This window comes from Sus scrofa, chromosome 8 (assembly GCF_000003025.6).
Source record: "Sus scrofa isolate TJ Tabasco breed Duroc chromosome 8, Sscrofa11.1, whole genome shotgun sequence".
Classification (NCBI taxonomy): Eukaryota; Metazoa; Chordata; class Mammalia; order Artiodactyla; family Suidae; genus Sus; species Sus scrofa.
Genome location: NC_010450.4, coordinates 130,576,158 through 130,592,159, shown reverse-complemented (window position 1 = coordinate 130,592,159; position 16,002 = coordinate 130,576,158). Strand labels below are relative to the sequence as shown.

General features: G+C 50.3%; 1 protein-coding gene across 1 annotated transcript in view; it reads left to right on the top strand.

Moving 5' to 3' along the window:
• HERC5 (HECT and RLD domain containing E3 ubiquitin protein ligase 5) overlaps positions 1,002–16,002 on the top strand; it is a 58,903-nt gene continuing 43,902 nt past the window's right edge. The window contains exons 1-10 of the mRNA XM_021100766.1: positions 1,002–1,290; positions 1,346–1,529; positions 3,991–4,111; positions 5,048–5,124; positions 7,986–8,207; positions 9,332–9,423; positions 9,677–9,807; positions 13,289–13,434; positions 14,581–14,657; positions 15,491–15,594. Of these exons, the coding sequence (XP_020956425.1) occupies positions 1,207–1,290; positions 1,346–1,529; positions 3,991–4,111; positions 5,048–5,124; positions 7,986–8,207; positions 9,332–9,423; positions 9,677–9,807; positions 13,289–13,434; positions 14,581–14,657; positions 15,491–15,594 (1,238 nt within the window). The 5' untranslated portion in view covers positions 1,002–1,206. The remainder of the gene's footprint in view (positions 1,291–1,345; positions 1,530–3,990; positions 4,112–5,047; positions 5,125–7,985; positions 8,208–9,331; positions 9,424–9,676; positions 9,808–13,288; positions 13,435–14,580; positions 14,658–15,490; positions 15,595–16,002) is intronic.

Here is a 16,002-nt window from a genome sequence, read left to right as displayed (position 1 = left end):
TTTTAGTTATTTACTCCAAAGAAATATAAACATTTATCCACTCAAAGACTTGTTCACAAACATTCATAGCACCTCTACCTATTCATTGGAGCCCCAGACTAGAAAGGGCTGAAATGCCTGCCTATTGGTAAATGCATAAATTGTGGTACATCCATATAATTGACTACCATTCAGCAGTAACAAAGAGGGGGGAGTTCCCTTCGTGGCTCAACGCCTTAGGAACCGACTAGGATCCACGAAGATGCTGGTGGGGTCCCTGGCCTTGCTCAGTGGGATGAGAGGATCCCGCATTGCGGTGAGCTGTGGTGTAGGCCGGCAGCTGTAGCTCGCATTTGACCCCTAGCCTGGGAACGTCCATAGGCCCGGAGTGCGGCCCTAAAAAGCAACCAAACCAAACCAAACCAAAGAGGGAACTGATTAAACACAATAGGATGAATCTCAAAAGCCTTATGCTAAGTGTAAAAAAGGCAGACACAAAAGACTGCACAAGTTCGATTCCACTGGTACGCAAATCTAGAGTAGGCAAAAATATATCAACGGAAAGCAGATCACTGTTTGCAGACACCGCAGTGTGGGCCCTGGGGATGACCGTGGTTTTCTTTGGTTTCACCGAGAGGTTGTGGATCAGACCGTGGAACAGGATGCTCAGCAAACGTTAGCTTTCCTTGCCACAATACTGTGGAAATTCTGCCAGTCCGCCGGTTTCAGGGCTCTGCCTGTGTTAGGGCTCCTCCTACTAGAATCGAGTGTTTCTTCGAAGGCCGTCCGGTCCAGGGCTTCAGGTGGCCACTGCCACCCGGGGCCACCTTCTCAGCCCTGCCCAGCCCACCTCTTCACCAGCCAGCGCCCTGTTTACTTTGGCCGCCTGCCAAAGCCAGTCCTGAATCGGTCGGGTTTCCCTTTTCTTTTCCTTTTCGGTTCCGCCCCCTTAAAAAAAAAAAAATTCAGTTTCGTTTCTCCCCGGACCTGCCGGCTCCGCCCCCAAACAGCACGTTGGGAGCCCGGCGTCGGGGCAGGGGCGGGGCAGGGAGGCTGCGGGTCTTCGACGGCGCGGAGCGCTCCCCTCGCTCAGTCTCCGCACGCACCGCGACGCGGGGGGCCGGTGCGCGCTCCCGGGCCTGGGCCTTCTCGCTCCGGCGCCTGGCCCCTGGGCGGGCTGGAGCCCCGGAGAGCGGAGGCGTGGACCTGGAACCCAGGAAAGCGGCGATGGAGCGGAGACCACGGAGGAGGTCGCGGGGCGGCGCGCGCTCGGCGCCCGGGCGGGGCCCCGCGGCCGGGCCCCCGCGGTCCGCCCCCGGCGGTCCGCCCCACCGCGTCCGGACGCCCAGGGTCCCGGCCCGCGGAGCCGCGGGGCGCGAAGCTCTGGCTCTTCCCCAGCGCCCCGGGTCTCCGCAGCGCGCTGGCCGGGAGGACCGAGGCGACCCGCCAGATGTGCTGCACGGGCGGGCGCCTGGCGGTGCTGGAGCGCGGCGGGGCCGGCGTGGAGGTCCACCAGCTGCCGGCCGGGAGCGACGGCGCGAGGAAGCCGAGTGAGTGGGGCGGCGCCGCGCCCGCGCGGCCCTCCCGCCTCGGGCCAGGGCTGTGAGTGAGGTGGGCGGCCGGGGTCCGAGCCTGCGGGGTCGGCGTCGCGGTCGGGCCGGGCCCGGACCCTTCTCTCCGGAGCGGCCCGGCTTGTGGGTACTCGGTCCTTCTCTAAACGGCCCGGGAGACTCAGCAGAGGCCCCGACGCCGGCAGCGGTCCGCGGGGCCGCAGAAACGCCCCCCGCCCCCGGCCCGGGCCTTTTCGGCGTTTGGCGCGTGCAGCGCCCCTGGGCTCTGCCACCCCGCCACTCGCGGGCTCGGAGCTTGGCGGGATGGGGACCAGATATCGCTGGTCCGCGCCGCCCTCGGACCCCGCGGGGGGATCGACCGGCCGCGTCTTGTCTTAGCCCGTCCGCCTCGATCCTGTTCAGAGTCCGGTTTCCACGTAACTCCTCTTTAGAACGTACCTGCTCCAGTTTTGCGTCTTTGGAGAACCTTGTTTTCGTGACCTTGTTCGCAAGGATTCTGTCCTACGTTAGCGAGTAGTTTAAACAGGGTGCTTAGGGTGGCGCTTCTCCGCGGTCATCCCGTGTAGAGATCAGGTGGGGTAACGTGTGGCTCCGAGTTTACAGGTAGGGGGCAGACAAAGGACCACATTCTTTATCTTGAAAAATGTGTTCCTCTTTTGAGTGTCGAGAATGATATTTTACCTTTGTTCGTTTTCTGTTAATTTCAGCGACGAAGATCTTTTTTTTTCCTCTTGGTCGTTTGCATTTCCTTATGGTGACCTACCTGCCTGTTCGTTCATACCTTCGCCTGGCTTTTAAATAAATTGCGCTGCGAATCTTTTTCGTAGTAACTTGGAAGGGTTTTTAGAATATGGAGTAAGAGTAGCCCTTTGTTGGCCAAGTACGTTGTAAAACTTTTCCGTTCATGTTATTCGTCAGTCTTTTCTTTTAAGGAGGCTTAGAGCTTTGTGTTACGTTAGAAAGCGATTCACACTCCAAGGCGTTCTGTTTCATATTCTCATCCTTATAGTGAGCTTTTTTTAAGGGCCACACCTGCGGCATAGGGAGGTTCCCAGGCTAGGGGTCGAATGGGATCGACAGCTGCCGGCTTACACCACGGCCGCAGCAACACCCGACTCGGAGCCGCATCTGCCGCCTGCAACTCCGGATCCTTAACCCACGGAGCCGGGCCAGGGATCTAACCCTCGTCCTCCTGGATCCCAGTCGGGTTCGTTAACTGCTGAACCACAACGGGGAACTCCATCTTTACCGTATTTTTTAGTTTTTATTTTTAAACCTAAACATTTTGGTACAGTTGGATGTTATTTTGACGTAAGGAGTGAGATGGGGGATCTGGATTGATTTGTTTCTCCAGAATGGCTAGCCTCATGTCTCAGTACGTTTTTGGAATAGCCCCCTCCCCCCCTTATTTTTCAATTGATTTGAAATGCTGAGTCTCTGAAAAACTTCAGCCCGTTGGGCCATTTTTTCTTTGTTATCCAGCTGCTTTGGTTTCTCTTAGCATGTGTATGTTGAAGTGATTTGTGCTTTGATATTTTTATATGAATAGATTTTATTTCGTTAGAACTGAAAAGTGAAACAAGGTCCCAAATCCTGCTTTTTGTGAACGAATGAAACGCGATCAGTGTAAATGGTACAGAGGACAATTTTAAATCTTTAACTTTTAGAAAGGGCTGAATATGTATTAATGCCAATAAAAATTCTCTTAACAGCATCCTTTTTAAGAATCATTAATCAAATACAATTACCCCTTTTAAGGATGTGGACCTTGGCTTCTAGATGGAGCAGTCAGGAGGGGGCTATTTTATTTTATTGTCTTTTTAGGGCCACAGCGGAGGCCTGTGGAAGTGCCCAGGCTAGGGGTCGAATCGAAGCTGTAGCTGCCGCTCTACAGGCAATGCCAGATCCTTAACCCTGAGCAAGGCCAGGGATTGAACCGTGGTGTCCTCCTGGATACTAGTCGGGTTCATTTCCACTGGGCCAGGATGGGAACTCCTATTACTGTTTTTTGGTTTGTTTTAGGAAAGAGTATATCTCAGAATACACAATATATTTACTCCTAAAATGAGTTAGGTTGTCCAAAAATTAAGTGATATTTTCTTACAGATGTTTTTCATTCCTTTCAATTCAAATTTAGTTTCTCTGTCTGAACTTATTAAACAGAAATTTAACGGTAAATGTTATTTGGCCAATTTAAAGGTGCAGTCAACAAAGTATGAATCAGTGTTTTCCCAAATCAAAAAAAATGCATTGTCAAGACACTAGTCCTTGCTAAGTTGCTTTCCACACCTGAATTTTCTTTAAGGAGAAGTTCGTGTTAAGTCAAAAGTGGTCCAGTAGAAATTTTTTCCAAAGGTTTTAAGTGTATTATAATGAAGTGAATAATAAGCGTGGGTAACGCTCGGAGTGATGGTGGTTTCTGGTTGGCTTTGCTCTGCAGAGTGCATTAAGTTAGGAAAAAAAATGAAGATACATTCCATGGACCAAGGAGCAGAGCACATGCTGATTCTCTCCTCCGATGGAAAACCGTTTGAGTACAACTACAGCATAGAACATGCAAGGTAGGGAAGTTGTCTTTTCTTTTATTAAAGATTATTTAAATCTTACTAAAAGGCAATGATAATTTTTGTAGGACCACGTTACTGTGTATGACCCTTGCCCCCTGCTGTACTTTGGCATCTTAAGTAAATGAGGAATTCTGAGCAGATTAGTGATTTCTGTCAGTAAACTGTAAATCCGTGTCTCCCAGGGCGCGGGCCACGTGTTCTTCTGGCATCTAAGGGAGAAGAGTGGGTAGTCCACGTGGCCCCACATTGGGCTTTCACATTCATTAACTCATTTACCCCTCATGATAATGCTGTATGTTAGATTTACCAAAACAGGTTTCAACCTAAGGAAAGAATGCATTATCATGGAATGATTTGTTATACTTTTTCCTAGTAGATCATGTGAATTAGAACTTTTTTTGTTGTTGTTGTCTTTTTAGGGCTGCACTGGCGGCATATGGTGGTTCCCAGGCTAGGGGTCCAATCGGAGCTGTAGCTGCTGGCCACAGCCACAGCCACAGCCACACCAGAGCCAAGGTGCGTCTGCGAACTAGACCACAGCTCACAGCAAGGCTGGATCCATAAGCCACTGATGGAGGCCAGGGATCGAACCTGCCTCCGCATGGATTCTAGTCAGATTCGTTTCCACTGAGCCACGATAGGAACTCCCATGGAACTTATTTTCATCCTGTATTATTCCTGCATCATATTCCTGTCTGTCTGCAAAAGACACTTTGACTCATCATACTGCAGTTTTATAATGCACCTTCTTTTCCTTTTAAGCCACTCATCGAAACATGTATTATTTTGATAATAGTTTTAGATGTGCTAAATGCAAAGCAGTAAACTTAGTGTTTTTCTTGAGCTTCGATCCTAATTAGTTAATATTTCTTATATCAGTGTTGTGACTTTTATTATGTGATTGACATAAAATGTATTTTCTCTCATCAGGTTTCAGTGCATTTTACAAGAAAAAATTATAATTCAGATCACATGTGGAGATTATCATTCTCTGGCACTCTCCAAAGGTACTTTTCTGGGGTCATTGTCTTTCAGAGGGAGCAAATGTGTGTAGAACTAGTAGAATGTGTGTGTGTCTCTTTGTAACAGGTCAGAGATATGGTTCTAGATCTGATCGGGTCCAGCCCACTATTCGAGGAGACGCAAAATTCGAATCCTCGGACCTGTAAAGCCTGCAGGTGTCTGCAGTTACTATTCCTCCGTTTGGTTCTATCAAATAACAAAACTGAGACAATTTAGTGATGCGTTTGACATCCTTTATTTAAGGGATTGAGCGTGTATAGGGCCTCACAAGCAGTAGAAGCCTTGGGATTTTGGACAAGGGTGAGTTTTAGAGTGCTGGAGGCCTTAGCCCGGGAACTGGCTGAGGCTGCACATCTGACCTCATTGAGAAAGATCAGGGAACAAGGAGATAAGCATAGAGCCCACAGCAGACGAGGTGTTTGGGGATTGGCCCGCTGGCTATACTGCATTTTCGGTCAAGCTAAGCATTCGCGGGAGCATGACAGTTGGGTTTGCTGAGGTGGCGCCCTGGCGGGGGCAGCTCCCTGTGGGACCTCGAGATGTATTTCGACAGTGCCATGTTTTTTTATTTTTCAAATACAAAACAGTGACCATATGCTGAATAATCAGAATCATCCTTTCTGAAATCAGGACCAGGCAGGGTCCGCCCTTTCCAGAACTTTCTCCCCTTTCGTAGGGCTCTTCCAGCTCCCATGGTGGGAGCTCCGAATGGCTCGGGTGCGTGTTTCTGGCCAGTTTGCAGACCACTGACACGCTTTCAGCATTACCTCTTGAATTCGGGGTTCTCTCCAGCCCGTTTTTACTTCCCGTTTCTTATCAGACACCGCGCTGGTGGGGAGGGAAGTGGTGAATGGGGATTCTTTCCGATTCTTTCCTGAGGAAACTTGACCCTGGAGGGCTAATGAGGACGGGAAGGCGCAGAGGGGAATCCAGGGTCAAGGGAATTTCTTAGATACATAGGACAGATGCAAACATAAACTGAAGGAAAGCTGGGACTCCAGGGACGTTAATGAGATCAAGGATTTGGCCTGTCCTGAAGGCCCCGTGAAGGTTTGAGTGTAGAACTTGGAGAAAACGGGTTGTTTGGCTTCATCCATTTACAAATAGATGTCTTATTTGGCGAATCTGCCACGTGCAAGTTAGGAAAATGAAGCAGACACATTGTGCCTTTAAGAAGCCCAGGACCTAGTGATGTGGGGGAAGGGGTGGTTCCGGGGTTGTTATTGGCGAGTCAAAATCTAGGGGAAGACAACAAGAAAGGCTCCTTCTGCTCATCATGGTGTCCTGGTGGCCTGTAGGCACGTGGTAATTTCGTTTGAAGGAACCTCTCTTGCCTCCACCAGGTCCTGCACAGAATCTTACAGAGCTGTGCTCAGTGAGCACTAATTCTCTGATGTGTATATTTTCAGACTCCACTCGATGCTATACAGACACAGCAGCTCGGGATCCGAGCCGCGTCTGTGGCCTACACCACAGCTCATGGCAATGCGGGATCCCCAACCCACTGAGCAAGGCCAGGGACCGAACCCGCAACCTCATGGTTCCTAGTCGGATTTGTCAACCACTGAGCCACGATGGGAACTCCTAAGAACTTTTCTTTAAAAATATGTCTCATCTTTCCAATTAATGGAAGACGATGCTGACTCAGCATGCCATGCTACAAGTTCAGATGCATCCTTAAGTTGTTTATTTGGCATCTTCAGGCACTTGGGAGGGGGAGAGAAAGAAAACAGTAGTTTTCTGTTTTATTTTCCCAAATGTAGAATGTTTCTGTCTTTCATGGGCCCATCCGTGGGTTTTTAAAAATAAGTATTTTAAAAATGTGCATATAGTATGTTCAGACAGCTTTGTTCTCCCTGTCTTTGTCCATTCAGGCTGCTATAATAAAAATAGACTGGGTGGGGCGTTCCTGTTGTGGCTCAGCGGCTTACACGAATCCGACTAGTATTCACGAGGATGCGGGTTTGATCCCTGGCCTTTCTCAGTGGGTTAAGGATCTTGGTGTTGCCGTGAGCTGTGGTGTAGGATCGAAGCTGTAGCTCCTATTCAACCCCTGGCCCAGGAACTTCAATATGCTTTGGGTGTGGCCTAAAAAGTAAGAAAAAAAAAGAAAAAAGATGTGGGAGTTCCCGTCGTGGCGCAGTGGTTAAGGAATCCGACTAGGAACCATGAGGTTGCGGGTTCGGTCCCTGCCCTTGCTCAGTGGGTTAACGATCCGGCGTTGCCGTGAGCTGTGGTGTAGGTTGCAGATGCGGCTCGGATCCCGCATTGCTGTGGCTCTGGCGTAGGCCGGTGGCTACAGCTCCAATTCAACCCCTAGCCTGGGAACCCCCATATGCCACGGGAGCGGCCCAAGAAATAGCAAACAACAACAACAAAAAGACAAAAAAAAAAAAAAAAAGATGTGGCTTAAACAGCAGATGTTCTGGAGGCAGAAGCCCAGTTCACAGTTCTAGCAGATTCGGTGTCTAGTGGGGGCTGGTCTTGTTAGAGGTGGAGACGCCAAGCGAGCTCTCTGCGGTCCCTTGCGGTCCCTTTCCAAAGGGCGTTGCCCCCAGTCACGGAGCTCCGAGGTCCCGAGCTCATCTCGTCCCCCTGCAGGGGGGGTTAGTTAGGTCTTCGACCTGGCATTTTCCGGGGAGGAGACACAGACGTGGGAGGTGAGGGAGTGTAAGCGTTGCTGCCCAAGAGGGACGTGCTTGTCGTTGCTGGGACTGCGGCGTGAGATCTCGGTGTGGCAGGAGGGACTTTCGAGACGGTGTCGTCTGGGAGGCGGACAGGGTGCGGGGGGCTGGCTGCTGCCTTTTAAACCCACTAAGACGGCCTTTGCTCTCCTCACGTCCAGGTGGTGAGCTTTTTGCGTGGGGAGAGAACCTGCACGGCCAGCTGGGCGTCGGAAGGGGGATCGCCTCGACCCCCACACCCCAGATGGTGGAGCATCTCTATGGGGTCCCCTTGGCTCAGGTCTCTGCCGGCGGAGCCCACAGCGTGGCCTTGTCCATGTCCGGAAACGTTTACTCCTGGGGAGGAAATGATTTTGGACAGCTGGGCCTGGGCCACACTGACGGTACGGACGCGCGCTTTCCTCCTCGTGTCGTTGCCACGTGTGTCTGTGACTTGAACCCAGGCCTCCCTGTCAAAAATGGCTCACAGCCCCGCTTTGACTCGCACTGTTCTCGGGCTTCAGGGCACACTTGGGCTAAAGGACCTGCCCCGTGTGGCGGTCAGGCTGTCACTGAGACAGGTGTCAGAGCCGAGTGGGAAAAAAAGGGGACACAGCCCTCACCTGGGGACCTCGGCACCCCTGGGCTGTGATTCCCACTTTGGGGGTAACTCGCTGCCCGGCCTCCCCGGGTCGCTTCCCTTTTCTCCAGGTCTTACTTGCTTTCTGGGAAGTGACGCGTTTGGGTGAAATGACTTTCCAGGTCCCCGTGCACTGACCTGTCTATTCATACTTAGGACTGTCGTGTGACAGAAGGCTACTCACATTCTGTGTAGGGAGTCCCCTAGTCTCATCTCACTCGATAAGGTATACTGACATCTGTACACTCGCTCAGGTAACACACCCTATTGAGCTCCTGCTGCAAAGCAGGCGGCAGTATTTCTGATGACCCCAAGCCCCTTGTTAGAGATGGCAGGTGGGGCAAACTCCACGGCTTCATCAGCTGTGATAATATTACACGCCCCCCCACCCCGGGCTGGGGCTCAGACCACAGGCCCAGGGCTCCCTCGTCAGGAGAGCACATCAGTCAGTGCTGGAAAAATACTCGGAGGAGAAAAAGGAATCGGGCCATTTAAACTCACTTTAGCTGAACTCTAAGCACTTGGGCAAGAAAATAATCATGAACTCGGGAAGCGGGGGCGTGAGGCCAGGACACCGTGGTGGAGAATTGGAAAGAAAGAACGTGTCCATTAGGAGGGCCCTTCTGGGCGGGCACTGGAGTTAGCAGATGGGCTGCAATTGAAGCTAATCCAGCCGGGCTAAAAAGAGACCACCGGGCTCGGGGGAGAGGCTTGACATCTCCACCTCCATGTTGAGTCTGGCGTGGGCTGATGGACAGCTCCTGTTGTCCACGTCCTGGGAGCGCCTGTGCTGGGCTTCGCCGAAGTGGTTTGGGTATTTCCTCTGGAGCTCCAGGTGGGATTCTGCCTCGCCTTCTGGGCCCTTGAACTCTTCTCTCCCTGGCGTAGATGCAGATTTTCCTTCCCGTATCGAAGCACTGGACGGTCAGCACGTTGAATTTCTCGCTTGCGGAGCCTCTCACACGGCCCTGCTCACAAAGGTGCGTGCGCCTTTGTCTCTCCCACGGCAGCACCTGAAGACCTGCCCCCGTCACGGTGGGAAAGCACTCGAATGTGGAGGTGGGGACACTTCCGGGGGGGAAGGTCAGCGCTTCCCACGTGCGGGATGGTCCTGCTAACGGCGGGGCTTTGCTTTGACGGTGGTTTTTATTAATTACCCACTGATGCGTGGGTATCCGGGGATATTCTGTATTGTATTTCTCTGGCATCTGATACGAAGTTCTCTTGCTCTAGGGTGGGCTGGTGTTGACTTTTGGTGATGGAAGATGTGGGCAGCTCGGACACAATTCAACACAGAATGAGTTAAGACCCCGTTTGGTGACTGAGCTTGTTGGGAAGAGAGTGACCCAGATGGCGTGTGGAAGGTAGGTTGTAAAGTGACAGCGCACGTTGATAAAATAGATACCGTGAATTTAGAGAGCTAGCTGAATAAAATTTCCGTCTGTTTCTTAGATTGAGATGAAATTTCAAATACTTTCAGATGGGTGCAGATGCTTAATTTACATTATTAAATAATCATAATAAATCTGTATTTTGGTATCCATATTTGCTTTCATTAATTTTTTTTATTTTTTTTTAATTTAAAAAAATTTTTTTTTATTTTTTTTGTCTTTTGTCTTTTTGTTGTTGTTGTTGTTTCTATTTCTTGGGCCGCTCCCTCGGCATATGGAGGTTCCCAGGCTAGGGGTCCAATCGGAGCTGTAGCCACTGGCCTTCGCCAGAGCCACAGCAACGCGGGATCCGAGCCGCGTCTGCAACCTACACCACAGCTCACGGCAACGCCGGATAGTTAACCCACCGAGCAAGGGCAGGGACCGAACCCGCAACCTCATGGTTCCTAGTCGGATTCGTTAACCACTGCGCCACGACGGGAACTCCCATTAATTTTTTTTAAATGAGCAGGTACATTCACTTTTTTTTTCTTTTCTTTTTTGCTTTTTAGGGCTCTATCCGCAGCATATGGAGGGTCCCAGGCTTGGGGTCCAATTGGAGCTGTAGCCGCCAGCCTACACCGCAGCCACAGCAACGCAGGATCCGAACCGCATCTGCGACCTACACCACAGCTCACGGCAATCCCGGATCCCTTAACCCGCTGAGCGAGGCCAGGGATCGAACCTGCATCTTCATGGTTCCTAGTCAGATGCGTTTCCTCTGCGCCACCATGGGTACACCTGTATTCACTTTCTGTTGCTCCCGTAGTGGAAAACCTTTGTAACTGTTCGAATGTGCTCTCATCTTTAAGAAAAATACCTTATCATATATTGGGGGAAAAGTAAACAAACATGAGTTAGAAGGGGTTATTCACTGATATAATCATCCTTTCTCACAAACTTCTCAGGGGTCAGCATACTTCGTTGCCAGTAAGTCTTTCAGAGTGACCACCCTGTAAGACAGTCTTTGCTGATTGGTATAGAATATTCTGAGAAATTTGATTTCTACAGATTTTTCCATCAAAAGTAAAGTAACTCAAACTCCTTGATTTACTATACTGTTTTCTTTCTTTTTTTTTTTTTTTTTTTTTGTCTGTTGTTGTTGTTGTTGTTGTTGCCATTTCTTGGGCCGCTCCCGCGGCATATGGAGGTTCCCAGGCTAGGGGTTGAATCGGAGCTGGAGCCACCGGCCTTCGCCAGAGCCACAGCAACGCGGGATCCGAGCCGCGTCTGCGACCTACACCACAGCTCACGGCAACGCCGGATCGTTAACCCACTGAGCAAGGCCAGGGATTGAACCCGCAACCTCATGGTTCCTAGTCGGATTCGTTAACCACTGCGCCACGACGGGAACTCCCTGTTTTCTTTCTTGATCATCAGTCAGTCCACTTCTCGTTAGTGGGATGATGGGTCTTGGTGTGGTTAAGAAATATTTTCACCCAGATACATTTATCCTTCCTGTGGGCAGTTTTTCTCCTCCCTAAACAGAAATCAGACTGTATCTGATGATTGGGTTCATTTTGTTTGTTTACTAAAACCTTTACTATAAAAAGCTCGTGTATTGGAGTTCCCTGGTGGCCTAGTACTTAAGGACCTGACATTGTCACTGCAATGGGGCACGTCACTTCTGTGGCACAGGTTTGATCCCTGGCCTGGGAACTTCCAGATGCCACGGATGCGGCCAAAGAAGACAAAATGAAACGAAACAAACCAAACTGGTGTATGTGCTTTCGGTCTATAGGCATATTCTCTTACGATCTTGCAGCAAAATGACATAAGTGGGTGTCGTTAAGGTACCCAGGCTCCTGGAACGGGAGAACCCTCTGCCTTCAGAATCTGCGTGACCCGGAAGAACGTGGTCACCCCTTTGGATTTTTCATAACACACTTCCTCTGAGTAGCGGGTCACAGGAAGACTCGTCACTTTGGAAAGGCCTTCATGCAAACCGGGGCCGTACCCTTACTAATGCAGGAGAAGTCCCTGGAAAGGCCACAAGACTCAGCGAAAGCTGTCACACCGATGGTCATTTTTATTACAAGAAGAGGAGACAAATCAGAACCAGTCAGCGGAAGAGAAGCATGGGACCGAGGCTAGAACGGGGGCAGATGAGGAGCTTCTGGTGTCCACTCCCCTCGGAGCCAAGGACCTCCCCCCGTCCTGATACTTGACTGTGTAGAGTTTTGCCAAGCAGGGACACCCACTCAAGGCGAGGGTTGTTATCGGGGCTTCGTTGCTTAGTCGCGATTGGTTGGATCCGGGCCCATGTGGTGGAACTGAACCTCCAGCCTCAGTGTACCCAGAGACTGGGCTTGCACACAGCTGGGGGAGCCTCCCTGAGCCCCCTGGCTGTAGTCTCAGGGGCCTGCCACGAGTAACAGACACTGCCGTCACGGGAAAGTCTAAGCCTTTAGACGTTCCCTCCCAGGAACTGCGGACAAAGGCCAGACCTCTGAACAGGGCCAGTCTTCCCTTGCACCTCTGCTTAGTGGGCGAGGCCTTCCGGCAAATCAGTGAGCACATCAGCACGGCGGAGGTCTTTGGGAGACAGAGTGGGTCACCTCATCCCATCTAGGACGGAGAGAGGAGGGACTCAGAGCCTCCCGGAGGGGGTGTGACTCAAGCCAAGGCTTAAAAAAGGAGTAGATGCAACCTGTTGCATTTGGGGCGGACAGGCAAGGAGGGCCTGCTGTGTAGCACAGGGAACTGCGGCCAGTCACTAGTGAGGAAACAGGATGGAAGATAATGTGGAAAAAGAATGTGTATGTCTACATATAACTGGGTCAGTTTGCTGTACGGCGGAAATTGCCAGAACACTGTAAATCAGTTATAACTGAAAAATTAAAAGAAAGGAGTTCCCATCGTGGTGCAGCAGAAACAAACCCGACTAGGAACTCTGAGGTTGCCGGTTGGATCCCCGGCCTCGCTCAGTGGGTTCAGGATCCGGCGTTGCCGTGAGCTGTGGTGAGGGTCGCAGACACGGCTCGGATCTGGCGATGCTGTGGCTGTGGTGTAGGCCGGTGGCTATAGTTCCGATTGGACCCCTAGCCTGGGAACCTCCATATGCCGTGGGTGAGGCCCTAAAAAAAGACAAAAAGACACACACACACACACACACACACACAAAGAAAAAAAAAGGAGCTGAAGACGAGAGAAGGTGCTTGCTCTGACAAAGGGCCCATCATTTGCCAGGGGGCAGCATGGTGGCCTTCAGCAGACTTCGGGGTTTCAAAGTCAATTCAGTCATGCCCTAGGGACTGCTTAGTTTCCGGATGGCAGGTTCACCCACCGGGAGCTGGTTAACTAGTTTCCCTCTCTGGTAGCACAACTCCTGCAGTTGTTGACCATGTTGCTGATACTCTCGTCACTGTGGATAATGGATAATTGAGAACTGACTCTGTGTGCTTTTATTTAACAGGGAGCACACACTCGCCTATGTTTCTGATTTGGGGAAGGTGTTTGCTTTTGGTTCTGGAACAGAAGGACAACTGGGAAACGGTGGAACACATAATCAGCTGATACCACGTCCCATGAAATTGCCATCAAATGAAGAGCTCAAATTTGGTAAATTCTTTAGGAGCACAGGGTTTGGCATAAATAAATACCTTTGTGGAGGAGCTCATTTTTCTAAGTGTATAACGTGGGCAAGAAAAGAAATATTTGGCTATGAAGGGAGTATTTCTAAACGCTGGTTTCGTGGGTTTTTTTCTTTTTTTTTTTATACTTGTAAGCTGCTTAACATATGCAGTCTGATTTATCAAGTCAAAATAACTATAAGTTTTCTCTTAGCCCTTCAGATTAAGATTAACGTGGATTTAAAATAATATAAAATAGAGCATGTGGGTTCAGAGGCCGAGGCAGCCTCTGATTCCAGTTTGCAAGGGCCCCAGTAGTGGCATGGTGATTCAGTTGTCTCACCTGGGGAAACTGACTCACCATCACATAAACCCGTCAGAATGATGAGCAGCTGACATAGGCCGGGCATGGTAACTGTGCTTAGCAGTCCCGTCTGTTATCTCACCTGTCCCAACACACTTCCCGGGGTCCATATGCTCAGTCCTCTTTTTCTGGAGAGGTGCAGAGCCTTGTCGAGTGAAGGGTTAGCCAGTAGTAGGTGGTGTGGCTGGATTCGAACCGTCCCCTGCACGCCTTCAGAGCGCGAGCTCTGAAACCTCCCCCTACCGAAGTGCCTCGGAGCTCTTGGGTCGTCCCGGGTTTCTGAAAGCCAAGTGGTGACCTCAGGTATCAGGATGCTCCGCGTTCTGCTGGGGGATGCACGGTAGGGCCCTTTGCGTAAGCGGTTCATTTATCACATGGAGTTTCCTCACACCCCTTACGTAGACGTTTGAAGGACTCATTTATGTTCACAGCCAGTGGTCCTTGATGAAGTTGTCACTTGTAGAATACGGTTTTCAGTGCGGGGAGTGGAATTAAACCAGGGAGCAGTGACCCTTTGACTGCTTTCTATATAAGCCTTTATATTTTGTATATTAAACTGAGACCACGTGTCAAGCTTGCAAATGAGCTCTGCAAATGAGCTTGCAAATGAGCTCTGATGCCAACGAGCCTTCCCCCGAAGTAGATGGGCCTTTCTGCTTTGTGAGAAAGATAAAGGCCTCTGTTTAAAGAGTCTGAAATTATTTAAGTTGGGTGTGTATATGTGGACCAAATGAGTTTTTAAACGCTTATCTTTTTGTGAATCCCTTTCAGAAAGCCGCACCTCAGAAAAGGAGTTAATAATGATTGCTGGAGGGAATCAGAGCATTTTGCTTTGGATGGAAAAAGAGGTAAGAGTAGATCTCTAGATGTTTTAGGACTTGATATTTTAGGCAAAACGAAAGGTTCCAGAATCTAGATTTAGTCCAGATCAGCAGGTTACTAGGCTGACTCTGGAGAAGGGCTGGACGTTACTGATCCTTTATTGTCTGAGGTACACACATAACTTACTCACAGAAATCAGTAGCTTTACCCTTCGTGGATGTCAAGCAAGGATGATTTCCTTAGGCTCCCCTTACCTTTGCTGAGGCTCCTTGCCAATGACATTTTGGGAGCTGACGCATTGGGAAGTGACTTTGCCAGACAGGACCAAGAGAGACCCGGCGTCTGTAGGCCTCTGAGTAATCGACCCATAACTTCCCTCTCCTGCTTTGCCAAGGCTGAGTTCCTCCTGCTTCTCTCCCCATTGCGTGTAGGATCTCCCCACTCGAAGCTGTCTGACGTTCAGTTGGACCTGATCGTACCCGTGGAAAGTGTTCAGTGGGTGGGGCACTCAGAGAAATTTACTTTGGGTCTAAACCCCCCCCTTGGGTAAGAAGTTGGCAGCAGGCAAATGACTGATCGCTCCTTGGTAGAATCTTTGTGATTTTCAGAGTTATCCCATCCCTATTTAGTCGTGTTCTCCATCCTTAGAATGTGCCTACAAGTTGGTTACCTATTTCAGTTGTGTCTGAATCACTGTATTTTACTATGTGCTTGGCTGCCCTCGAGGCGCGTGGCCGTTCCCGGGCCACGGATTGAACTTGCCCCATCGGGGCGACCCACGCTGCTGCAGTGCCAACGCCGGATCCTGCAACTGCTGTGCCGCAGGAGAACCCCCTGTATTTTACTGTTTTGTTTTCAGAACTCCTATGTTAATCTGAGGAGGAAAATTCCTACCTTAAATGAAGGCACTGTAAAGAGATGGCTTGCTGATGTGGGGACCAAACAGTGGCAAAACACAAAAAGGTACCTTCCGTGTGTCTGTCTGCTCCTACAGCTCCAAAGCAGCGTTTCCCCAGCTGCTGCTGCCCCACACAGAGAGAAAAGATTTTGCGTTCCACTAGTGGTTGGTTTGTCGGAAACTTGAGAGAAACCGAACTTACAGGGTATGTGTATAAAGAAAGAGATTTTAAGGATTGGCTCGTGCAGTGGTCAGGACTGGCACGTGCAAAATCTGTAAGGCAGGACAGTAGACTGGAGACCCGGGGAAGAGTTGCAGCTTGCGTTCCAGAGCAGTCTGGGGTCTCCTCAGGAGACCTGGGACTTTGTCTCTTGTGGTCTTCAACGGATTGCATGAGGCCCACCCACATTATGGAGGGTCGCCTGCTTTTCTCAAAGTCTGCTTGCTGATTTGAAGGTTCATCTTAGCTGAAA